This window comes from Atractosteus spatula, chromosome 10, assembly GCF_055471065.1.
Source record: "Atractosteus spatula isolate fAtrSpa1 chromosome 10, fAtrSpa1.hap1, whole genome shotgun sequence".
Lineage (NCBI taxonomy): Eukaryota > Metazoa > Chordata > Actinopteri > Semionotiformes > Lepisosteidae > Atractosteus > Atractosteus spatula.
In genome coordinates, this window is record NC_142715.1 from 21,980,954 (window position 1) to 22,006,940 (window position 25,987).

The 25,987-nt window shown below is 44.5% G+C and overlaps 1 protein-coding gene across 1 annotated transcript; it reads left to right on the forward strand.

The window, feature by feature from the left end:
* The first annotated feature begins 914 nt into the window (after positions 1-914).
* On the forward strand, positions 915-25,034 carry LOC148825822 (antigen WC1.1-like). Its single transcript, XM_088926346.1, has 18 exons — positions 915-1,260; positions 2,879-3,193; positions 3,803-4,120; positions 4,568-4,600; positions 4,729-4,767; positions 5,049-5,363; positions 6,130-6,432; positions 9,431-9,490; positions 9,929-10,243; positions 10,478-10,510; positions 10,840-10,983; positions 11,586-11,657; positions 12,313-12,399; positions 14,756-14,839; positions 15,028-15,078; positions 16,805-16,933; positions 23,139-23,356; positions 24,921-25,034. Exons 1-18 carry the CDS (start codon positions 915-917, stop codon positions 25,032-25,034), a joined length of 2,976 nt encoding a protein of 991 aa, XP_088782472.1.
* Positions 25,035-25,987: the final 953 nt, after the last annotated feature.

Consider the following 25,987-nt stretch of genomic DNA (forward strand, 5'->3'; position numbering starts at 1 on the left):
AGTTTAACTAAATACATATATTTTGATACCTGTTGCACTGACCTGGTAGAAGGATACTGGAGCCAAGAGCTCTGAGTAAAGCAGGCTGAGCAGACAGACAAAAGTTAAAATAAATGTGGGCAGAATTAAACAATTCACTTTCACTACCGAAACACTCAGGTCCTTCTGTAAAAACGTTCCTGGAGAGATTGTCTCAGGTTGACTTCTTTGGCATCTGTTACTCTCTTCAGTGAGAATCACAGTTCTCACTCCGGCTTCAGCTTACATCTTGCCCTCTTTTTAAAAAGAATTACAAACGGTAAAAGTCACCTCAAACCCTAAACATCTCCTATAAAGACCCTTCTTTCTTTCCAAAACCCAGTCAACAAACCTATTCTACAAAATAATATATTTAGTACAAGAGCTCCGTACTTGTAGAGCTCCGTACTTGTACGTTCCCAGTCCTAGTCTTATGATTTCTACTCTCCCGGCAATTCAACTCTTCACTTGTCCTCGACTACGACTCCGCCTCCCGTTTTTGTACCTTCTGCTCTCGGAACCTTCCCGGCTTTTTGACCTCCTAGCTTTTGTCCAAGACCATGTCTTCGTCCCTCATTTTGGCACTGAACCACAGATACCTGAATTGCCACGCACAGGGTCCTACCTCCCCTAGCCTGGTGTTACGTGACACAGTCACTGTGCTGCTAAACTCTCCAGAATCTCTCCCTTCTTATAGTCACTGTGCTAGTAGATTATCTACTATCTCATACAGTCTGAAATGATATTAGATTTTCTGTGTTCCACCTCCTGTGTGTCCCCAGTTTCTAGTTCACAGGAAGATGGACTAGCAATCCAGTCAAACAGGTTAAAGTAAATTTCAATGTCTGACACATTTTGAGTATGTGCAGTATAAATATACAAAATATCCTGTAAACATGGTAATGATACTTTTCTCTCTCTCCGCAGGCAGTGCTGATGTGAGGCTGGCTAATGGTGCCAGTCCCTGTGAGGGGACAGTGGAGATTCACTATAAAGGAGAGTGGGGGGCAGTTCGCAGTATTATCTGGGATCTGGATGATGCTACAGTGGTGTGCAGACAGCTAGGCTGTGGATCTGCTATTTCAGCACCAGGAAGATCTCACTTTGGACCAGGATCTGGATCAGTCCTGCTAGGCTTGGTCTCCTGCAGAGGTTCAGAGTCTGCGCTGAGGCACTGCAGAACAACTGAAGTGAAACACTATGGTGCTTCTCATGACTCTGATGCTGGAGTGATCTGTTCAGGTAGGAGACATAGAATCTTTTCATCTTTTCAGCCTCCAGCACTGAGGACAATTAAAACTCCTTCACTGATCTAGAGTCCATCATCATGATCCATCTGTCCATCATCCCATTCCCACTGCTCCTGTCCTGCTGAGACCTGCTCACTGAGAACACTCCACACTGTCACTGTGTGCCTTTATTTATAAATCTAAACCATATAAATTATCAACCAGCTCTCACTAACTTTTTCCCTACAGTTATTCCTCCTGCTCTCTTACTGTCTACTATTAGCTAGGAATATTCTTAATAAACATAAAAATAAATCCTTTAAAACACAAATCATATAGTATTTATAAATATAAGCAATAAATATATGTCATACATAAATTATAATTTACTGATAATTATATTCTATAACTATATGAAGGATAAAGTGTAAATTCAGCAAATGACTCTTCAGTTTGGGAAAACTCATTTTTCTCATTCATGTGTTTGTACAGCAGGATAACTGGAAGTGTCTGAGACTATCTGAGCATGTAGTTCACCTTGTCTTCCCTGGACATTGGGTGTTGGTCAGTTTAAACAGCCAGACTGTGGTCAGTGAGTCTATATTTAGTTATCTGTCTGCCCCTACTGTTTAAACACTGGAGAGGCTAGAGTATGCTGGGGTTCTGGTGTGCTGTGGGGTGAATTGCCTTCTCTCCAGGTGTCAGTGGATCTGGTCAATATCAGGTGTGTTTTAATGGTGTTTCAGTGTCAGTGATCTGGCCAGTTTAAGGTGTGTTTTAATGTGTTTTCATGATATTTTGGACTCAGTGTTCTAGAGCTTGGTGCTACAGTGTGTTCTGTGTTCAGGTGCTGTATCAGCTGGCCAAAGGGCAGACTTTTGGTGGTTGAGTAACTGTCAGTCTGATACAAATGAGCCCAGAATTGATTTGTGCAATGAGCTCTCAATACTGAATTGTATATAAGTATAAATGAACAAGATCAAGTTCTGTTGGCTCAGTCCAGTTGTTCAATGATTTTGCTATTGAAGATTGGACGTCTAACCTCTTACCTCCTCTGTCATATTGGAAAATAGGTTGGGTTATACTGAACCATACTCATGATGATGAACTAAGGTTAAAGATTGGCACTTAAAGAGCCTTTAAAGGCCTCTATGGGGATCTGATGTTCCTGAATTTTCTTGCAATGAACTATAGCCAGGAGCTGACTGCTAGACCCTGGTGTGTGTGAATAGTGCTGAATTAAATTACAGTGTGTCTTTCACTGAGATCTGCTTTCATGTGAAGAAACACAATCCAGGTCATGTCCACATTGTCTGTCAGTGCCCAGGTCAGTCAGTCCTGCTCCATCAGTGCTGGGCTGTGACAGTCCTGGTCTTGTCCAGAGTGTCTGTCAGTGCCCAGGTTAGACAGTCCTGCTCCAGCAGAACCAGGCTGTGACAGTCTTGGTCTTTTCTAGAGTGCATGTAAGGGGTCAGACTGGTCAAGGACAGTGATCTGTTTCTTTGTTCTGATATCCCTGCTCATTGAGGTGTCACACTGGTCAGTGACAGTGATCTCTGTTATTGTTCTGATATTCCAGCTCATCGAGCTGGTCAGGGACAGTGATCTCTGTTATTGTTCTGATATTCCAGCTCATCGAGGGGTCAGGTTGGTTGAAGGCAATAATCTTTGCTCTGGAAGAGTGGAAGTGCAGCACGGAGAGACCTGGGGCTCAGTGTGTGACTCTGACTTTGACTGGCAGGACGCAGAAGTTGTCTGTCGACAGCTGGGCTGTGGGATTCCCTCTCAGGTGCTGAAGGGGGCTCATTTTGGGAAAGGGGGGAGACAGGTCTGGACAGAGGAATTCCAGTGCCAGGGCAACGAATCTCAGATTTTCTCCTGTCCAAAGTCATCCACAAAATCACAGAACTGCACGCATGAGAACAACGTGGGACTGGTATGTTTTGGTAAGAGCAGGATAATTGATTCCATTTATTTTTAATGTAGTTCCTAAGTGAAATAAGAGAAGTTTAGGAAAGACAGACAACACTCAACTCCTGCCAGTCACCTGCTCACTGCAACATAAATCTGCAGCATGTCCTTCCCAGTAGTCTTTGCTCTATAACCCCTCCCCTGATTCAATGTCAATACAGCAGCAGCCCTGTGTCTTTTGATACAGGGGCTCTGAGTGTCTCATCCAGTTTTTTTTTTCTTGAAGTGTAAAATTAAGGCTGAGTAATGGTAATTATATGTAAAATGGTTTAGATTTGTTCTCTAAAAGAAAAACAGAAATAACAAATATAACTTGGACCCGCTCTGTTCTGCCCTTGAATTCACACAGCTGTTTAATCAGTAAAGAGCTGAATAAGCCTCATTCATCAGTGTTAGTATAACTCTGTCTGAGTCAGTACTGTGGATTTAATCAGTGAAGAGCTCTAGAGTTCCATTCATCAGTGATGTTATGTTGAGGGTTTACTGTATACTTGAAGGTGAGTTGAGGATAACTGCTAGATGTTGCAGGATATTGTTGTGTTATGACACTGTGTCTGCTCTCTCTCCCCTTGTCCTGTCTGCAGGATACACAGGGTACAAGCTGGTTAATGGCTCAGATTCCTGCTCTGGCCGAGTGGAGTTACAGTGGTTCTTCAGCGACTGGGGGACAGTGTGTGACCAATTCTGGGACCTGAGAGATGCCAGTGTTCTCTGCCAGCAGCTGGGCTGTGGGGAGGCTGTAGCAGCACCAGGACAGGCCTGGTTTGGACAGGGCAGTGGATCAAGAGGGGTTGATGTGTTTCAGTGCCGGGGCAATGAGAGTCGTCTCTCACACTGTGCTGTCTCTTCATGGGGCAGAGCAGGGTGCTCTCATGGACAGGACGCAGCAGTCATCTGCTCTGGTGAGAATCAAGTTTTTAAAAATCATGTGTTTACACACAGCAGCACACTGTCTTCATGACTGACCAAATAACTGCTCTGTTACATACAGCCAGTAAAATGATAGAGATGCCCAAATGTTATTTGTTAATGCATTTCAGTGTATTTTCACTAAAAATACAGAATTTTTTTTGTTATTCACATCACCGATGAAAGAATGTCCTGGAACTCAGTATACTGTAATTATATTATATTATATTATATTATATGTAATTGCCTGATATCTGTAATAATCCATTAATTAACCCAGAGGACAAGTAAGCAGGGTACTGCACAAAAGAGAAAGTGAGAATCCGGAGCTCAAGGTTAATAGAAGTAATTTTTGTGCCACACACACAACTGACACGACACTCCACTGGTGAAAGATCAATCCTGTGGACAGTAATGAGCTCCTTCCTTCTCTTTTACAGACTCGAAAAGTAGCAACGATTCACTTGGAAATGGTAAAGTGAGAATGATGACTCATTTTGTCATTAGTCAGTTCTGTTTTATTGTAGTTTCATTGCTGGTGTTAAATTGCTCCTCTCACACACAGCTCACACTCCACTTTCTCTCTCTGTGTGTTTGATAGGTATCCCATCTTCCTCTGTTCCTTCCTCAGTAACACCAGGTATGAACCGGTCCTTGTTCTGTATCTCCAGGGCTCTCAGTGTGTGTTGGCATCTCTGTTACTCATCTCAGACTGTGGCTTTGTGAGGCAGCAGGTGTGTGTGGAGGTTTTCAACACTGTTCCACTCAACCTCTCTAACACACACAGTCAGGCAGCAGGACATAAAAGCTGCTTGCACTGCATCTGCTGTCCCTTAGCTGATGTTCAGCAAATTATCTCCCACTAGAGGTCACAGTGATCTCTTAGATCTACTGCATTGACCTCTGACTCTCTGCTCCTAGACCAGCACTCCCTCAGGCTAGTTGGAGGAGGAAGCGACTGTGCTGGGAGGCTAGAGGTTTATCACAATGGATCCTGGGGGACAGTCTGCGATGACTCCTGGGACCTGGCAGACTCTCAGGTGGTGTGCAGGCAGCTCCAGTGTGGGGCGGCCCTCAGTGCCCCAGTGCCGGCCTCCTTCAGCCAGGGAACTGGACCCATCTGGCTGGACAAGTTGGGCTGTCTGGGGAACGAGTCATCTCTGTGGGAGTGTCCCTCAGCAGGGTGGGGACAGCATGAGTGTGGACACAAGGAGGACGTGGGAGTGGTGTGTTCAGGTACAGGTCTCCAATCACACCAAGACTGTATTCATACAACAGCGTGTTTGGTGCCAGGAGCAAGTACAGTATCCCCAGTTCAAGACAAGAGCAGGGACAGTAATGTGAAAACAAATTGTTGTTGTTTTGCACATTGCCTGTTGCTGTTTTTGCACACAGCCTGTTGTCTCTGTCTTTCTTTTATTACACAATTGTACAGTTGTTTTTTTTGTACTCCGTATTGTCTGAGAGCTAGCTAAACAGCATTCCGTTATACCATATACCTGTATATAAGTATAATGACAATAAACTTGAACTTGAATTTGAAATAGTATTGTAATTGTAATTGTATTTGTAATGGGGTGCTTAATAATAATTAATAATAATAATAATAATTGCTTGCACTTATATAACTTTTTTCTGGACACTTCACTCAAAGCGCTTTACGGGTAATGGGGACTCCCCTCCACCATCACCAATGTGCAGCATCCACCTGGATGATGCAAGTCTAACATAATCAAAAGATTCTCAATTTTGATTGTAATTTACAGAAAATTTACAAACTGATGTTGGCACTAATTTTAACAAATATCACCATTGCATTGTTTTTTATTGAAAAACAACATTCCATTACATTACATTAATATGATTTTGGGAAAAAAGATTATGATATCCTAATGTCACAGTAGTTCGCAGACACACTGTTTCTATCTGAGGTCTTTAATCCAGAAAGTCTGTGTCAGTTCAGAGCAGGGTTCTCTCAGTCTGTCCACTTGTGTGTCCCCAGAGTTCAAGGAGCTGAGACTGGCCGAGGGCTGTTCTGGTCAGCTGGAGGTGTTCTACAATGGCACCTGGGGCAACGTGTGCTCAAATAGCATGAGTGAGGACACAGTGAGTCTGATCTGTCAGGAGCTGAACTGTGGGAAGAGTGGGCGTGTCGTCGATTCAGCCCCCAGACGGGACTCCGCTCCTCACTGGCTTGATGAATTTAAATGTCGCCCTCACGACTCCACGCTATGGCACTGCCCCTCCTCTGCCTGGAATCAGAACCAGTGCACAGACTCTGAAGTGGCTCTGATCACTTGCTCAGGTAAGAACTCCCTCTTCCACCTGTCTGAGGGTCATCAGGGGCTGGATGTGTGTGTATATGAAGAAGAGGGTGAAGGGGAAGGAGATCATGACTTATAAATGAAATAGACAGCCCAGTGTTACACTGTATTTGATCACACCCTGTGTTGGACAGTAAGACACTGAAGGTCAGAATTATGGTGGGATGGCCCAGAAGCTAATTTGACATAAATCTGTCTTCAGGTGGGGAAAACATTGACATCTAAACACGTCAATGATTGATTGGTTTCATAAACACTGCTCCTAGTAGCTTTTATTGCAATCTAAAAATGATGTTTGTGACTAACATGCTTTTCATTATTATCAGAAAAAACAGGGGAAAGAGATCATGACTAGATTACAGACAGCCCAGTGTTTCACTGTATTTGACCACAGTCTGTTGTGGACAGTAAAATTGTGAAGGTTAGGATTATGATGGGATGGCCCAGAAGCTAATTTAACATAAATCTGCACAAAACAGGGGGGGAAACATTGGCACCTAAACACCTAAACACATCAACAATTGATTAGTTTCACAAAAACTGTACCTAGTGGCTCTTATTACAATTAAAAATGATGTTTGAGACTAACATGCTTGTCATTATTATCATTATTATCAAAGACAAAAACAAATAAAATATTTTGAGTTTCAAGGGAATTTTAAATGTCTTAATTGAAGAGAAAGTAATGTTCGATCTGTACACAACAGGTAGCGGTTGCCAAAGAGCACTAGTTGTAAAAGTGTAAAAGTGATTTCATATTGTTTATCCCTAGCAAATAATGTTCTGTATTTGTGGTGTTTATCTTGAGTCACACAATATCTGTTTAGCCTTGCCCATTACTGATGTAGCAGCAAGGCTTATTAAAAATACAGGAATTAAGTTTGCTGCTCCCTTGCCTGATAAGGAACAACTCCAAAGGCTGAGACACATCAACCACCCTAACAAATGGTCATCTCTGGCACCTTACTGTCTGTGAGATTCCAAGGGAGTCTCATCCAAAGTTGTTTACAACTCTAAGGTCAGAGTGCATTGTTACTCATCATCAGCTAATCAGGACCTGGTAGGGCAGGTTAACCCCACGTGGGTCTCTGATGCCCATGAAACTTTCATCCAATGAACGACTGTAGTTCCTCCAGGTAAAACAAGCAGCACAGGGCTTCCTCAGCGAGCCTTCTGGACATTCTCAGACTCAGCTCCTCCTGGAAATTCTCAGACTCGGCTCGGACCACCACGTAACGGCCAGTGTGTCCGAGTGCAGGACTTTCCTTTGTTCTAAGAGTCGAGAACAGAGGTTGCCAACGCATAACCAAAGGATCCACCCAAGGTTAGCCCAGCAGCAAGGCTCGTGAACCCACTGCGAAAGCTCACCTGATCAACAAGTGAACTACGGTCGGAACTGTGGACAGCTGAATCAGTATTCAGAACTAGGGCTACATCAGGAACGAACCGGTCTTCTTCCTGTCTAAAGAGTGTGACCTTCTTGGACCTGCAGTCACTTTTCTTCTGTGCACAAACTCGCTAGTTCAGGCAACACTAACTAGCCGGTCTTCGGAGAGCATCAGCAGTGCACCGCAGCAGAAATCTCTCCCTCCTTATCTGTCACGCCCTCTGCAGCCAGAGGGCGCTCCTTCTCTGTCCTGTCCCTAGTTTCCGGTCTGCTGTCCTTCCTGTCCCTCTCTTTCCTTTGGGCTATATATTTCCGGGTCTTGCACTCTGTCCTTGCTCAGCATTGACGTTCGGATGTCCTGAGACCCGCCTAGCACCAGGGCGCCCCACGTCCGCTCTCTGAGGGCATAGGTTTCTATACGGCATTCCTGAACACTTTGCACTAATGAGCCCGGACCTTTTTCCCGTTTCGCCGCTACGCATATGGGTCTTTTTCCGCTCTCCTGCTCCCCACGGTTAGTCCCTTTGGACCTCCGTGACATTATCCTTCTCTCATGTCGAACCAGCACTGCCTGGCACCGGGCCAGAGAGCACCGATTGGACACAGCAACAAAGCCTGACACTGCTTCTTTGTGTCTGCAGGAGATCTGAATCCACACAGATTGGATCGGTATTCAACTTCACTGCATTACAGCTCGATAATTCAATTGTTATCCTAACCAGTTGATATCAATTTAATTCCTAAGAGTTATGTACTTGTTTGAGTATCTAGTGTAGAATTTGTAACCAAGTTCATTTACTAAACGGTCTAAATGAATGATATACTGAATGTATGTCCCTCTTGGTTTGTAACTCTTCGTGATTGAATATACCTTTTGTATTCTGCTAACCCTCACTATAAGATCTGTTATATTTATATGCACATTTTATGCATTAATAAATATATTCTCATGTAATAGTATGTAAACCGTGCGTGTGCGTTGTTTGAGTTATCCCGCAAGGTTGATTCTAATAGCCATCAAAGAATCATTTTGTGACTTACTGCTACAATTAATAATTGTCCCAGTAAATACACAAAACCCCTACATTTATTGGTGCCTCGTGAGAGGATGCCTACACTGATTAGAATATTTCCCACTTCTGAGACTGAACAATCTGCTAAATAGGAAATAAGGTGAGCTGTCACTTGTCAAAAGTGATGAATGTTAGTTTTATCAGACCCCTGAACAGAGTTTAGTGTTTCTAATCCCTAATCCCACAGTGTGTAAAACATTAAATCCAGTGGTTTACCAAGTGGTATGCATGCAAGTGTCTTACAAATGTATTCAGACCTTCACACAGTTTCCATATTTTGTAGCTTTACAGCTGGCAGTCACAGCATTTTCAAGTTGCAATTAATATTTGTTATATACACAATCCATACATTAAAAATTAAAGTAAATAAATATCTAATACAAAAGAAAAAAGAAGACGTAATGACTGCACGAGTACTTATTCCTGCAGCTAACATATTCTGACATGATACTCATTAATGTCAGAATGTCCAGTATAAAAGTTATTAATCTGAAATTAACAGGGTTTTCCTTCTTTTAGATGAAGAGAAGAATTCTTTTAAATCCTGTTCCACAGCCTCAGGCCAGGAAACATGTTCAAGTGAGTTTACAAAATGTGTCTGTATGTTGATAAAATAATTCAATTCTTAAATTTTGTTTCACAAATAACAAATACAGTCAGTGCACTGAATTAGACAGTAGGCTAGCTGTATTTTGTTTTGATGTTTATTAAATGTGTCAAACCAGGAAGGAGGAACATAGAATGGAACACAGGCTGGTGGAGTTTGTGTCTCTGTGTCTGTTAATCAGGTTTATTTAGTTCCCTAGACTATTGGCCATTCAGGCTGGTTGGAGGAGGAGGTGTTCTTCAATTTTGTTTCACAAATAACAAATAGTCTGTGCACAAACCAGACAGTAGCCGAGATGTATTTTGCTTTGATGTGGATAAGATGTGTCAAACCAATCTCTAGACTACTGGCCCCTCAGGCTGATGAGGTTTGTGTCTCTGTCTGTTAATCAGTTTTATTTTGTTCATTAGACCAGTGGCCCCTCAGGCTGGTCGGAGGAGGAGGTGCCTGCTCTGGGAGGGTGGAGGTTTATCACAATAGCTCCTGGGGGACAGTCTGTGACGACTCCTGGGACCTGCAAGATGCCCAGGTGGTCTGCAGACAGCTGGGCTGTGGAGACGCAGTGAGCGCAGTGGGAAACGGATCATTCGGACCAGGAAACAGCACCATCTGGCTGGATGAGGTGAACTGCAGGGGCAGTGAGCTCCACTTGTGGGATTGCTGGCACCCTCCCCTGGGACAGAGCGACTGTCGGCACAAGGAGGACGCTGGGGTCATCTGTACAGGTGAGTGGGAGCTGCTGGAGGCCCCAGGGTATTTGGGGCTGCTCTCAGTACAGGAATACAAATGTAAATAATAATGAAGATGCAAATACAAATTCTGCCTATTAGAAAAACAATTAGTATGAGCCCTTGTGGCCATTAAATACTCTATATTAGTGCAGTGTGTGTTTGTCTTGGCTCATCATCTCTCTTTCATACTCTCTGAATCTCGACCCATCCCTTTTCTTTTTTTTTCAGGTTGGGAATCTCAAAGCCATCCAGTGAGAACAGGTAATGCAGTTAACAGAAGGGAATAAAATACATTTTGGTTTGTCTAAATGATGCTGCTGGCAGATTGCATGATTTTCAGAAGTACTGCTCTCTCTGTGAACTGTGGCCTCTCTGTTTAATTTTTGTCAAGAAATACAGAAGAATTGTTGTGAATCTTGTCATCAAAAAACATTTTATCTTCTATTATAGCTCTTCCTACTTCCACCAGCACTTCTTCAGTGAAAACAGGTAAATCCCCAGTTTCTAATCTCTGTCCAGATTAGATCACTACTGAGATTGAAGATTAAGACACAGAAGATCATTTTCTGATCTGTGTCCCTCTCCCTCAGGCACCACCAGGACAACACCCCAGACACAGCTTCTGGGAGGCCTCTCCGTCTCGCTCCCGGTCCTCCTGCCACTGGGGGCTCTGCTTTTTGTGATGTTGGCCCTGTTAGTGTGGAACCTGATCCACAACAGGAAGCTGAGGAAAGGTAGGGAGGGAACTAGTGACCTCTGGTGGTCACTACTATCACTCACATGAAACTGATATGTGGACTTTACTCTAAGATCGAGATCTGCAGAAATTTGCAGATGTGAAGAATTATAATATCTATGTGCACAGATGCCCAAGACAAAGTTTAGCACTGAACTGAATACCTTCTATTCCCCTCACTGCATGTTAATCCTGAGTGTTTGTTTCCTAACACAGCCCTATCTAAGGGAGCACACACCCCCTATCATGATGCTGTCTACGAGCTAATAGAGTACAAACTGGCCAGAGAGGGAACCTACAACATCTCCGGGAGAGGTGAGTGGAGAGAGTGTTCAGGTGTGATTGGTCTTCACCCTCTGAGGAGGATCTGAAGACTTACACTTGTAGAATATCTCACCACACTGGTTTCAGATAGTAGTTCTTTCTCAAGAGGTATGTCATCATGAGTAAAGAAAATCAGCACAGCACTGTGCCTGATCTAAAAACAAACTCTGTGTTACTTTTCACACGCTGGCTTCTCACACAGTGGGAACAGCCAGTAGAGGACAGTGAGGCTGCTGTCTGACTGCAGGTATTATTGATCTGTCCTCCTGTTCACAGGGAGATTCCTCTCTGACGAGCTGCCCTCTGGATACAATGATGTGGAGTATAGTGAGGGAGACCCAGTACCAGGTGAGGGGAGATGGAGTCAGGGGGATCAGTGTGGGAGTGGGGCATCTGCAGTCCAGTACTCACTCTCATCCCAAACCAGGCTGAAATCTAGAGAACTTGTGTAGAAAATCCTGAATCTTACAAATATAACCTCTGGTGTTTGACACCTTATTAACTCTGCTCTTCAGTGTTGCCTAATGCTGGCCTGATCTTAACAGATTACAGAGGCTAAGACAAAACAAAACTAGACTTTATCAGTAGAGGGAGAGGATACCTTTAAAGAATAGTTAGGCTGCAGCTCTAACTAGTGTTGATGCAACAGTTACTGTTTCCCTCAGGAGCAGAAATCAGGATCGTTGTCCCACTATGATGATTGGGAAACTAAAGGCAATAGACACTGCCTTTCAGATGAGATATTAACACCAGCATCCTGACCTAATTATTAAAGATTCTGTTGATTGCTGTTTATAAGACTCACCCTGGAGTTTTGCCTTACTTTTATCTCACAAAGCATTTAGAATTGCACTTTACTATAACTACATAGAAAACATATTTTACTTACTTTGCAGTTCATATGAACATCAGTTTGTTATTAATGTTAAAAGTGATTGCAGCACTGTGGTTAAGTGAGTCAGAGTCCTGAAGTGTATATTCTCTGTGTCTCTGTGTGGTTCAGGAGACTCGATAACGTCTCTGAAAGAAGAGATCCCAGAGCACTATGATGATGCTGTAACTGTACCTCAGAGACCAGACGCTTTGTCAGGTTGGTTATTTCAGTCCAGTCCCAAAGAGAAACCCTGCACCAATCCCAGTGAGTCTGACTCTCTACTCTCCCTTTTATCTCAGCCTCTGAATACTGGGTTTTCAGTTACTCCGCAAGAGTCACATTAAACTGACTCTCTATGGTCTCAGCTCTGCGCTATCAGTCTGGGTCACTGTGCTGCCAGTGTCCAGCTCCTCTTCAGTATCTCAAAGGTTTCACATCTTCACCCCGCCCAAATAAGTTAAAATCTAGGAGTAGCTTTATATTTATTATGGAAGTGAATAGGATTAGAAATCAGGTTCCCTGATCTCCCGTATTTAGTCTAGAATTTTAATTCTAGTGTGATGTTCAGTTAATCAGTGTATTCTGAGGAGCTCCAGGAGTCCTGTGCTCTAGATGAGATGTGTTCTGCTGTGTGACAGTGAAGCTGTGCTCTGTGTGCTTTAGGAGAGCTGATGTCCTCTGTGAAAGAAGAGGCCCCAGAGTACTATGATGATGCTGTAACTATACCTCACAGTCCAGATGCCTTGTCAGGTGGGTTATTTCAGTCCAATCCTACAGAGAATTCCTGCACCAATCCCAGTGAGTCTGACTCTCTTTACTCTCTCTGTGCACTGCACAGAACATCACACTGAGTATGGATTATTCTCTGGGTTGTTCTGCTGCCAGTGTCCAGCTCTTCTTCAGATATTTAACAATGATTCACACCATTGCTTTTTGTTCTGATACAGGCTACTCTGTTGTCATTCACCATTTTAATTTAAACAAAATAGAGCTATGTGAAATTTATTATATAACCATGTTCCCAGGTCTCCAACTACTTATTAACATTGACATATTTAGACAATTTCCGCCTGGAATTTCCTCCCCCTAAAACATTTGTTATATCTCTGCAGCAGAACATAGCAGGTCTAAAATTGAAGCTAACCCCCTTGGCTTTGAGTGTGAATAGTCAAATTTCTTATATTTCTTAATGTGTCCACTCAGCAGACAAACATATGAAAAAAAAACCTCCTTCTCTGTCCTGTCCCTAGTTTCCTGCCTGCTGTCCTTCCGGTCCCTCTCTTTCCCTTGGGCTATATATTTCCGGGTCTTGCACTCTGCCCTCGCTCAGCATTGATGTTTGGATGTCCTGAGACCCACCTAGCACCAGGGCGCCCCACGTCCTCTCCCTGAGGGCATAGGTTTCTATACAGCATTCCTGAACTCTTTGCACTATCGAGCCCGGGCCTTTTTCCCGTCTTGCTGCTACGCATATGGGTCTTTTTCCGCTGTCCTGCTCCCCACGGTTAGTCCCTTCGGACATCCGTGACAGAATACTTAGCCACCTTCTGACCCCGCGAGCGGCGCTTTTTGTCTTGCCGCAGTTTTTTTTTTCTCTTGCTCTGGGCTATTTTTTTTTGTTTATTATTAGTCGGTTCCTCTATTCTAATCGCTGGATATCACTCCGATCTTCCGTGCCTGTGAGCGGGTCCTGCACCTGGCTTTCCTCGGGTAGATCACTCCGATATCAGTGATTGAATGTTGAGCTGGCTCTCCCATTCTGATTGCTGGATATCACTCCGGGCATCCGTGTCTGTGAGCGGACTGCGGTCTGGCTTTCCTCGGGTTGTCCACTCCTATATCAGCGTTAGAATGTGAACGTGCCCATTGCCCAGTCTGCGGTATTTTTCCCCGGGGTTTTTTGTTGTTTTTTCTTGTTTTTTGCCTTTTGTTTTGATTTTTTTTCTTCCTGGTTTCCCCTCCTTTTTGGTCCCCCCTGCTATCTGTTTTTTGTGGTTTGTCTCCCTGGTCTTTCCCAGGTTTTTGTCTGTTGTGTTTGTGCTTGTGTACTTTTTTGTTTTAAGTCTCCGGAGCTCTACTCGACCCCCTTCCTCCACCCAATAAAGGTTTTTACCCCGGAGGAGGGGGTAGCTCCCAGCCGTGGACTCCCGCAGGTTTCTTTTCAGTTAAATGAGGTTTTTCCTCCCCCCAGTGCTATGCAGCTTATTTATTTGTATGGGCGTCAGGAGCCGCCCATGAAGGGGGGGGTACTGTCACGCCCTCAGCAGCCAGAGGGTGCTCCTTCTCTGTCCTGTCCCTAGTTTCCTGCCTGCTGTCCTTCCGGTCCCTCTCTTTCCCTTGGGCTATATATTTCCGGGTCTTGCACTCTGCCCTCGCTCAGGTGGTGATATTGGAGAATACGTGCATGTGAGAAAATTTGTGGAGTGGTTTCAAACAAACATTGTTTATCTCGCATTTATCTTAATAATATAAAGTGTCATCTGGGGAGACAGGAGTGCCCCTCGGTTACCGTGATCCGGACTAACAGGTTAAATCTGATTTGTAACAGTGAACCTGTCTCTGTGTGGTTCAGGAGAGATGTGCTCTGTGAAAGAAGAGGCTCCAGAGCACTATGATGATGCTGTAACTTCGCCCCAGAGCCCAGACACTGTGACAGGTGAGTTATTATAAATAAGACTTATGAGTATGCCCTGTACCAGCCTGCACTAACCTTTGTCATTAGAAATTAGTTACAACCTAATTTCACACCAGCAAATAAACACTAACTGGAAGAGAAGAGCTCTCTTACAGGCCAGTTTGTGTCAGAATGACAGAGCCATTACTGACCTGCTCTTCGTTTCACAGGGAGACTCCTCTCTGACGAGACACCCTCTGGATACAGTGATGTGGGGGACAGTGAGGGAGGCACCACTTTAGGTAAATGGGGCTACAGCCAGTGTGGGTGATGTAGTTCAGGGATGGGAAGATAACCCCCAGTAATCCATCTCTGTGCCACTCTCATCCAAGACAAGGGGGCTTCAGGCATTTTTCAGTAGTAGTGGCTTCACTCTGCTCTGTCCCGCAGGGATCAATATTAGCCAATACAGGCTGAGAGACTGTACTGCTACAGTGTCAGATCTCATAGATCAGAGTCTCTTTGAAACCTACCTACTGTCACACCTAGCCAATCAGCTGACGGCCAGCAGCCATATCACCCTGCAACTCACAACTGGCAACCCACTGAAGCTAAGCAGGTGTGAGCCTGGTCAGTACCTGGATGGGAGACCTCCTGGGAAAAACTAAGGTTGCTGCTGGAAGAGGCGTTAGTGGGGCCAGCAGGGGGCGCTCACCCTGTGGCTCATGTGGGTCCTAATGCCCCAGTGTAGTGACGGGGACACTATACTGTAAACAGGCGCCGTCCTTCGGATGAGATGTAAAACCGAGGTCCTGACTCTCTGTGGTCATTAAAAATCCCAGGGTGTTTCTCGAAAAGAGTAGGGGTGTAACCCCGGCATCCTGGCCAAATTTCCCCATCGGCTGTTATCAATCATGGCCTCCTAACAATCCCCCTCTGTGAATTGGCTTCATTACTCTGCTCTCCTCCCCACTGATAGCTGATGTGTGGTGAGCGTTCTGGCGCACTATGGCTGCCGTCGCATCATCCAGGTGGATGCTGCACATTGGTGGTGGTGGAGGGGATCCCCATTACCTGTAAAGCGCTTTGAGTGGAGTGTCCAGAAAAAGCGCTATATAAGTGTAAGCAATTATTATTATTATTATTAAATTGATCAGCAGCCAATCAATTCTGAGAGAGTGAGGTCTGGGCAGAACAAAGCTTCAGAATCCCCAAGACCAGGAAGAAATACTGCAGGGAGAAATAATAAATCCAGAAAATACTGTCAAAGTATTTCCTCACTGTATTTAGAGAATTAGTACTTCATGAGCATAAGTCATATCTGCACTAAATCATCAATTCTTCCTAATTTTATATGGAAAATTACTAACTTACTTCAAGGCTTTTGACTACAATATTGTAACAACTATTCTGTTTACTCCAACCATTACTCCACTAACAGCCATTTGTATCACTGCAGATCATGTCATGCTTCTATCAATAAATTGTATATTATTTAGATTGGTTCATAAAATCAGCAAATACTCTCACAATGTACTGTTCCAATCTCTGATTATTACAACAACTTAAAACATCCATTCACTATACTATTGTGACTATGGAAGTGTTTTCAAAAATCTAGATACGCCTGGCTATTGTCAACATTTCCAATTCTCAGGGCCTTCAAAGTAAGGAGATGTATGCTAAGATGTAGGGATGTGTGATTCAGTGATTAAAGCAACCATAACGTTTACCTCAGTTTACTTTAGTTGTTTCTAGAAACTTTAATTGTTTTGAGATTCCCTTGGCTAAAAACAGCCTCTCCTGGCCAGTGGGAACATTTTTAGAACAGGGAGATAGATTGCCATTCATTTTGTAACATCCAGGTTCACAAAGAGAGAAATGTAACTGTAGGTCGTATTCTGTATTCAGCAGCTTTATCTCTTCAGCGGGGACAGGCAGAGGACAGCTGATGGACAGGAATGACTCTACTGTATATCAACTAAAATATCTGTGTCTCTCGGTCAGGTGTCACCCACACTGGCCCTGGAGTGGACAGGGTCCTGCACACACTGCCCTCTGAAGAAGGAGCCCCTGCTCCTGACAGTACTAACTACGATGATGTTGGGGACGAGTTTCAGGGAGAGGATGGGTGCTGTGAGACTGACAGGGCTGTCTGAGAGAAGCTCCTCCTGCAGGTCTAGACACAGAAGAGCTTCACCAACAGAGTCACACAGTCTTAGACCTGCTCTTAGCACTGAGACTGTCTGACATTGTCTGTGACCTGAGTCCACTTCACTCCACTGTTTCCACACTGACACTGTGACCTGAGTACACTTCACTCCACTGTTTCCACACTGACACTGTGACCTGAGTCCACTTCACTCCACTGTTTCCACACTGAGACTGTCTGTGTCCTGAGTCCACTTCACTGTTTCCATACAGTCCTCAGTGTCTGTGTCTACAGCTTGTGTTTTACAAAACGGAGGCTTGAACATCCCATTTCTGCTCAGTCTTTCTTCTTTTTTATAATTTGATGTTTCAGAAATTAGAAAAAAAAACATTAATTGATGTATAATTCTGAATGTACCACTTTTGATTGTAACTGATTTGATTGTTATTAAAATTTTGCTCTGCAATAAAGTTTTTAAAACCATTTTTGTTATCTGCATGTAATTTCTAAAGTATGATTTTGTTACGAATTCCGCACGCACTCACACGGTCACGCATTCCACCCGCTCTAACAAACGCCTTCACATTCCCACGCACACCCACTTAAACAGATGCTCACGCCGCAACTAATATTCCTATCGCCTTTCACTCCCGTCACTACTTTAACCCTCCTCTTTTCCCGCACTAAATCAGATTCTCTTTGGAGCTTCCTAGTGCGCGTACTCTTCTTCTTTTGGTTTGAACTCATCGTTGCTTCCTGGACTCTCACTTGTTTCTGACCTCATTTGTGCCTTTGCGATGTGGATTTGTCATCTCGATTGAACTGTTCCAGCCTGATTTTTTATTTTCGCCCGCCCATCGGCTTTTTGAGTATAAGGACTTGCGTTGTTGTAACAATTTCTATAAGGACTTCCTGCAACAGCGTGGGGATATCATCAACTTGAGCACAGGGTCTTTATTTTTTAGCATAATGATTGTCAACAGATATTAAAAGTATCAATAAAAAAATAAGTAGTCTTTGTCCACTTACAGTAGATGGTCTTTTGTCCCTCAGTTTTCCAACTTGTTCTAGGAATGTTTTAGCACTCTTAAGCACGTTCCGTCACAAAGTTAATGGTGTTCTTGGCGCTGTGCTGCACGTAGATAATGTAGACGAGAGCACAGGTAACAGTACAGGACAAGCAGTGAGGAGCTCACGTAGCTTTCAGCTCAGTGCGGAGTCCAGAGGGAGGGCTATCTCACTGAACGATCTCTCAAGAAACCCCGGTTGAGATTCAACAGGTGTCTAATAATCATGTTCAAAAGGGTAATACATTTTTTTTAACATAACCTTACATTTGCCAGTACAGTACAACATATTTTTTGTACCCTCAAATCCCCAACGTTACTACTTTCTCCTGAGAAACACAAGTATAGAGTGAAATCACAATAAATTATACAACAAATCTATTCAAACTCCCAGATATGACAGAACACATTTAAGACATACACCCCCTTTAAATATGTATTTCCTTCATTTCAGTTTTCTTCCCTCCCCAGGATACCTGATAATTCACTATCGCATATTAAAGACTGTACATGTAATACAGTACAACTACTTATAAAGATGGATATTAAAGTTAATTATGAATAAATTACACGTTTCATTAAGACATGTATTGATAACATTCATTGTGAATAGTTGTGGTGTCTGGAAAGCAATTTTAGTTAAATATAACAATAATTTTCAAGTGAGTGGTGCATAAGCTCGTCTTTGAGTGACTTTATAATTTCCACTATATTCACAACAGTTCTAATGTGATTGCTTGTTCTGCTTAAACCCTGTGAAGAGGCTACAGTAACACCTAATGGGCAGCAGCTGTTATTTTAGGTTTGTTGCAATTGAGAACAAGTTTAGTACACAGCTGCTGACCAATTTCAGTGGCCAAGTTCGTTGAAACTGACCGGTTGTAGATACCAATCAGCCACAAGAAAAGAAAACATCACTTGTGCCTTTTTTTAAAAAAACAACAACAGAGTAGTAGTTATTAAGGAGATTTCAGGAACAATGTAAGAACTAAAGTTAATTAGTCCCACAGTAATGCGTGGGGCCCTATCAATAAAAAAAAAATTGGTTGTAACCCAAAAACACAACAAACACAAAACAAGAAGTCTTCCGGGAACCTAGGTAAATCACTGTAGTCGTCTAACAACTATAAAAAAATATATAAAAATGAAACAACTTCAAAACAAAACGAAAAAGAACATTAAAAACATAGATTGGGAACAAGAAAAACACAGAAACTAACTGTGAAGGCTTTTTCACGTTTTTGGTTCTCCATCGTGCTCCTCTCATCTGAAGTAAGAGACAAGATGTAAAAAGAGTTAATAACTTCGTCAGTTCTGCCTGAAAATTAGACTTCTAAGCAACAGGGGCTTATGGCAGGAAAGGGAGTTAACTGATAAGGATTCCAGATGCGAGCAAGGAACCCCCTGGGGGCATAATCTTAAACTGACCATTTGGCCAGGGCCTCTTAACTGGCCAAATACCATGACCCCCCCCCACTTACCATAACATCGAATGACGTCTGAAGCAGCAAGCAAGGACTATATAACCTAAAAGTTTGTACCGGCACATCGAACAATACTTCGGTTTTGTTGTTTCTTGCGGGAAACAAGACTTCGGCTTTATTGTTCCTTGCATGCAATAAACTCATCTGTTTTACTTCATCTCTGGATCAAGAACCTTATTCCTTCTGTTACAACAGATTTGGCGTAGTCGGCGGATGCTCCAGAAGGCGCAGAACTTCCCATCGGCAGGAGAGACGGTCAGCGCTCACATTACTAAGAGGTAAGGACTCCTCTTTTTTAAAAAAAAAAGTCCCGACTCTCTCTGACCGATTGGGAAGTCTCTGCTCCCTGCAAGAATCCCCAGAGATGACAGAGTAAACGTGAGTTCCTGAATTCCTCTGGCCTGGGGAAGACACCGGTGTATGTAATGGGTTGTTTGCTGTAAGCCCAGAATTTGGTCTGGCAGGCGGTCCGCGGTATTGTGTACAGGCGTTCGAAGCTGGTGTATGCCTTAATTGCGCGTGGAGTTTTTGAACGGGTTTTGGACCTTTACCGCGAAGTTCAGGACTGGTGTGGGCCTTAATTGTGCCCGGAGTTCTGAAGTTCAGGACTGGTTTGGGCCTTAATTGCGCCCGGAGTTCTGAGGCTTAGGATCGGTGTGGGCCTTAATTGCGCCCGGGGTTCTAGAGCAAGTGGTGCATTAAATGCACGTAATTCAGGACTGGTGTGGGCCTTAATTGCGCCCACAGTTCTGAGGCTCAGGATCAGTGTGGGCCTTAATTGCGCCCGGGGTTCTGGAGCTGAGTGGTACATTAAATGCACGTATAATCCAGGATTGGTGTGGGCCTTAATTGCGCCTGGGGTCCTGAGATTAGCTACGCCTTAATCGTGCACAGATTGGCGTGGCGTGGTTTTTTGTTTTAAAGGAAACAGAAGTAGAAGAGATATATATATATATGTATGTATGTTTTTGGTGTTTTCCTTGTTTGTAAATAAATATACACATGCACGACAATAACATAAACACACATCATAATAAAAGAGCAAAGCATTAAGTAGCAGGATTAAAAGGACGTTGAGACCCGAGAATCGTCCTCTCTAAAGTCTCGGAGAGGCATTTAGATCTGGAGGTAACAGACGCCCTTAGCTGAATGAGTGCAGTAATGCACAGGTTTTTGTAAAACATCCCCCTACTGAATGAGCTGTTACCTCACACACGACAAAAGTAAATCTTAAAGAAACCAAACATGTGTGCTAATTGGGTGTTTGAGAAAGTGGTGGAAGTATCTGATTACATATCGGAAAAGTGTAAGTTAACTGAAAGGGAAGAAAAATATAGGAAGAAGCTGAGTCTGTCAGATGGAGTTTGGGGCGAAGATGCCTGTAAAAAAGCGTATGAACATTGGAACAAAAACAAAGATTTAGCTGCAGCCCTGGTGATCGGCCGACACCTGAGGTGGCAGATTAGCATGAAGGAGAAATCAGAATGGGATAAAAAAGAGAAGGAGTTCACAGAAAAAATAAAAGCGTTAAATGAGAGGAAAGATAATTTATTCGCGGCAAAAGAGGTACTAGAAAAAAAGCTAAAAGAGGCAGTACAGGAGAATGAGAAACTAAAGAAGGAATTAACTCCTGGTCACGATGCACTGGTTAATGTGCTACAGCCGGCGACTAAGTTATATCCTGCTCTCCCACAGGGGAACAAACAGGCAGGAAACGAAAATAATTGGGATCAATTCCCACAGTGGCCATATGGAGAAGGGGGGTCTGATTGGGATAACACTTGGTATGAGTGTGATAAAGACGGATCAGGGTCTCCCCTGTTAGAGGGAGGGTGCCCGCAGATCTGTACTCTCACTCGAAGTGGGAAAGGACTTGATGTAGCAGGGGCTGGCGCCGTTGATGACAGGGCCACTCTAACTCCGTCTCGCACCCCGCCGAGGGGGTCCGTTCTCACACCTACCTTCCCTGAACCCCCAATACGATCAAATCCAAAACCGGAGGATATTGACCGGTGGGCTAGAGAAGTACCGCACCCAAAATTAGGGATGCAGCAAACCTGGAGTGCGCTTCAGGAATTAAAAGATACTTATGGTATCTCCCCCCTGGCTGCCGCTATGATCCTCAGAAGGACAGGGGAAAAGCGTGTCGGAGAACTTAAATGATTGTGTGAGGATAACGGCAGGGGAGGGCGATGGGAATGGGTTTGGCGATGGCTTAAACAAAATTATCCACCAAAGACAGATTGGAAAAAGATATCTGCGTGTCAGCAAAAAGAAAGCGAGGATGTGGCTGACTTCACTGACCGCTTCGTCACACTCTGGCTGGAATGCTCAGGACTAAGTGACGAAGATGATGTGAATAGCGACGCCTCTGCTGTGATTAAACAAATTTATTTGGGCGGTCTTAAGCCAGATATAGCCAAAGCCCTTCAGTTAAAAGAGCCGAAATAGGGCAAGTTCCGACCAAACAATTTGAGGAAATAGTTAAAATGGCATGGCAAATCGAGAGAAATATGTATGCTTAGGTGCGGGCAATACAAACAGGGTGGACACCCCCCATACTGAAGGGTGGAGCTGGCCCTGACACCCGACTAAATCCAAAAGGCGAAATTACAACTCGGTGCCATAATTGTAAATATTTCGGACATTGGCAAAAGAATTGCAAAAAGCGATTAGCCAGTGAAGGCAGGATTGGAAGATACCGAGATCCCCCTTTCAATCCCTCGAATCGAGAGGGGCAAAAAAACCTGTTGTCACAATTACAGGATTTGAGCGAAGCAGACAAACGCGCTATCAGGGAGCTTTTAAACTAGGACTCCCCCTAGTGGCCTCCCTACGCCTATCTCAGGAACTGAGTGAAAAAGAGCTCAAATTACAATGCACGATTAATGGGATTCAAATGTCACTTTTATGGGACACTGGGGCTCAATTATCTTGTTTATCTGAACAGTCAGCCAAACGGTGTGGTGTCATCTTCACAGGGAGGGAGCTGGAGGCCACTGGTGTAGGGGGCAATCGAATAACACTCAGAGAAACTCAAAAACTCAAGATTAGACTAGGAGATGGGGAGGTAACATTTAACGCTGTCATGTGGGTAGGATCTACCCCAGATCTGTTGGGATGGGATGCTCTGAAATACCTACAAGGGGTTACATTAACCGTACATGAGGAGAGGGTGGAGGTAAACATCTGGTCCCTCAGTAAAGACGAACTAAAAGGGCATTCAATTTGGACTATGGATAAGGATGAATGCGGGCTTCTGGATATGGAACCCGCCACATTTACTGGGAAATCCTCGCCATACACAAAGCCATATAAAATCAACAAAGAGGCGGAGGAAGGGGTTCGACCCGTAATACAAAAACTATTGACTCAAGGCATTGTACGAAAAACACATAGTACAAGCAACAGTCCAATATGGCCCGTAAAGAAAGCCAGCGGAGCATGGCGATTCACAGTTGATTACTCAAAAGCTAATCAACATATCAACCGTCTCACCCCCTTGGTAGCAGACCCCTCTGCTATTTTTCAACTACTGACCCCTGAGCACCAGGTGTTTTCAGTAATTGACATGGCTAATGGGTTCTGGTCTGTTCCTCTACACCCAGAGGTACAAGATTGGTTCGCTTTTGTTGTAGATGGAGAACAATATACTTGGACCAGGTTACCACAGGGGTTTCATAACAGCCCCACCGTGTATCACATGGCACTTCGGAGGCACCTCCGGGAGCTGCCTCAAGTGTCCTCCGTCGTTATCCAATATGTGGATGATATTTTAATCGCGTCTCCTGACGAGGAAACCCACAAGAAGGACCTCCAAATTATTCTCGACCATTTGGTTAAAAAAGGACACAAGGCTAGTTATAGCAAAGCACAGTTATGCCTAGACACAGTAATTTACTTGGGAGAGAAGATTAGTCAGGGAAAAAGGGAATTGACAGAAGATCGGGCCCAGGCAATCCGAACACACCCTAGTCCCAGTACAGTGAGAGAGCTCCGATCATTTCTGGGTCTGTGCAATTTCAATAGAAATTGGGTTGATGCTTTTTCTGAAAGGGCCAAACCACTTACAGACCTATTAAAGGGGGGAGGGAGGTCCCTTGATCCTATTGCTTGGAGTCCTGAAGCTGAACATGCTTTTAATGATTTAAAACAAGCTCTGTTACAGGCTCCTGCATTGGGGTTTCCTCAGACAGATCAACCATTCTACCTCTACGTAAGTGAAAAGAATGGATTTTGGACAGCTGTACTAACACAGGAACATGGGGGTAGGTACCGCCCGGTAGGGTATTACTCTGGATCCTTGGACGAGGTAGCCAGGGGCTGGGGACCATGTCTACGAGCCGTTCAGGCTGTCTGTCTAGTAGTACAGGCAGTCAATAACATAGTGCTAGATCAACAACTGATTGTTCAATGCCCACATGCGGTACACACCCTCATGTTCCTGAATTGGGTCAGTCAGGTTAATGCGATACGATGGAGCAAGTGGCAGGTCTTGTTAGAGGCTCCAAATATAACCATTGAACGTGAAGGAGCTCTAAATCCAGCCACATTGTTACCTGACCCATCAGAAGCCTATATGTTAGAACACAGCTGTGATGTTTGGGCAATGGGAGAAGATGAGGGCATCAAAATAGCCGAGCAACCACTAAGGAATGAAGACCTCATCCTCTTCACTGATGGAACTTCATTCATAAATTCTAGTGGGGAGAGGAAAGCGGGTTGGGCTGTGACTACAGAACATGATATCCATTGTGGGGGAAGATTTGAGGTACCCACGTCAGCACAGCGAGCTGAACTGAAAGCTTTGGTGGAAGCCTGTAAATTAGCAAAAGGCAAGACCACCACAATATACACAGACTCACGATACGCATTTGGAGTATGCCATGACTTTGGAAGGTTATGGAGTAATAGGGATTTTTTAACCTCTGCTGGCACTCCGGTAAAGAATGCAGATCTGGTGTCTGAGCTGCTTGCGGCTCTCCAACTCCCAAAGTAGGTAGCTGTAGTCAAATGTAAGGGCCACAGCAAAGAGGACACACCCGAGGCCAGGGGCAATAAGCTGGCAGACTGGACAGCACGTCAAGCTGCCCTGGGGCAATGAGAGGAGTGGGCTATAGAAAAACCTCTTCAGATTATTTCAGTTTGCACAGTGAACATACAGGCACTCTGGACGGAACAGCTCAGCGAGCTCCAGGCCCAGGCCCCAAGGATTGAGAAATGAACCTGGATGGAACACAATGTGGGGCTGCAGAAGGATGGGACCTGGAGGTGCCAGTGTACAGGCAGACCCGCCTGTCCCAAGCAACTAATGCCCTACCTAGCACAGCAAATACACTCCACAGGGCACCCAGGTGTTAGCCAAATGACTCGACGCTTTGCTCAGAGCTGGGTGGGCACAGGCTTCACACCCTTCGCAGCTGATGTGGTACAACGCTGTGGAGAGTGCCAAAAAGCCTCTGGAGCACCGCCGGTTCGGGCTCCTAATCTTCGACGTCCTGCACCCGAGGGGCCCTTTAGACACTGGCAAATAGACTATTGTTCACTGCCACCCTGTAAAGGGAAAACAGGCCTCCTAGTGATGGTGGACCAGTTTTCTAGATGGGTGGAGGCTGTCCCTGTCAAACGAGAGACTGCGCAGACAACTGCCAAATATCTCGTGACAGAAGTAATTCCCCGATGGGGACTCCCGTGTCGCATAGACTCAGACCAGGCCACACATTTTACTGGAAAAGTGTGTCAGGTGGTGGCAGACCTACTAGGGATCAAATGGGACCTGCATTGCCCTCATCACCCGCAGTCCTCCGGCATGGTGGAACGGGTGAACAGGACTTTGAAAGCTAAATTGACAAAGTACCACCTGGGAGGGATCCCCTGGGTGGATGCATTGCCCGCCGTACTGTGCAGCATCTGGGCTGGGACAAATCGAATAGTGGGGCTGAGTCCGTTTGAGGTGATCACGGGGCGTCCCATGAGACTGAGTGACTCTCCAGGACATGACAGAGTAGGCTTGAGTATACTAACTGATTCTCTGTTACAGTATTGCAAGTTGCTGACAGAGGCCACCCAAGGAGCCCGCGAGCAGGTCCTGGAGGCGTGGGGACCACCACCTGAAGGAGGGCACGACCTCATCCCAGGAGAGTGGGTGTGGATCAGGAAATTTCCTTCACAGGTTCTCCAGCCCAGGTGGGACGGACCCTACCAGATCCTGTTGACAACCGAGTCTGCGGTTCAAGTGGAAGGAAAAGATCGCTGGATCCACGCGTCACACTGCCGACGAGCCTCATCCCCAGTTACAGACTCAGAATGAAATCATTTCTGTTAATAACGATAATTGTTGCTGTAGGACTATGTTCCACAGGATTTAATGATCATCTCTCCCACAAAGGAGAACATGGAATTAATTCATTTTTAGGCCTCTCCTATCTGACAGCTAAGAAAACCAACCAAAGTGCCTGCTGGGTGTGTGCCGCATTACCCAAATATG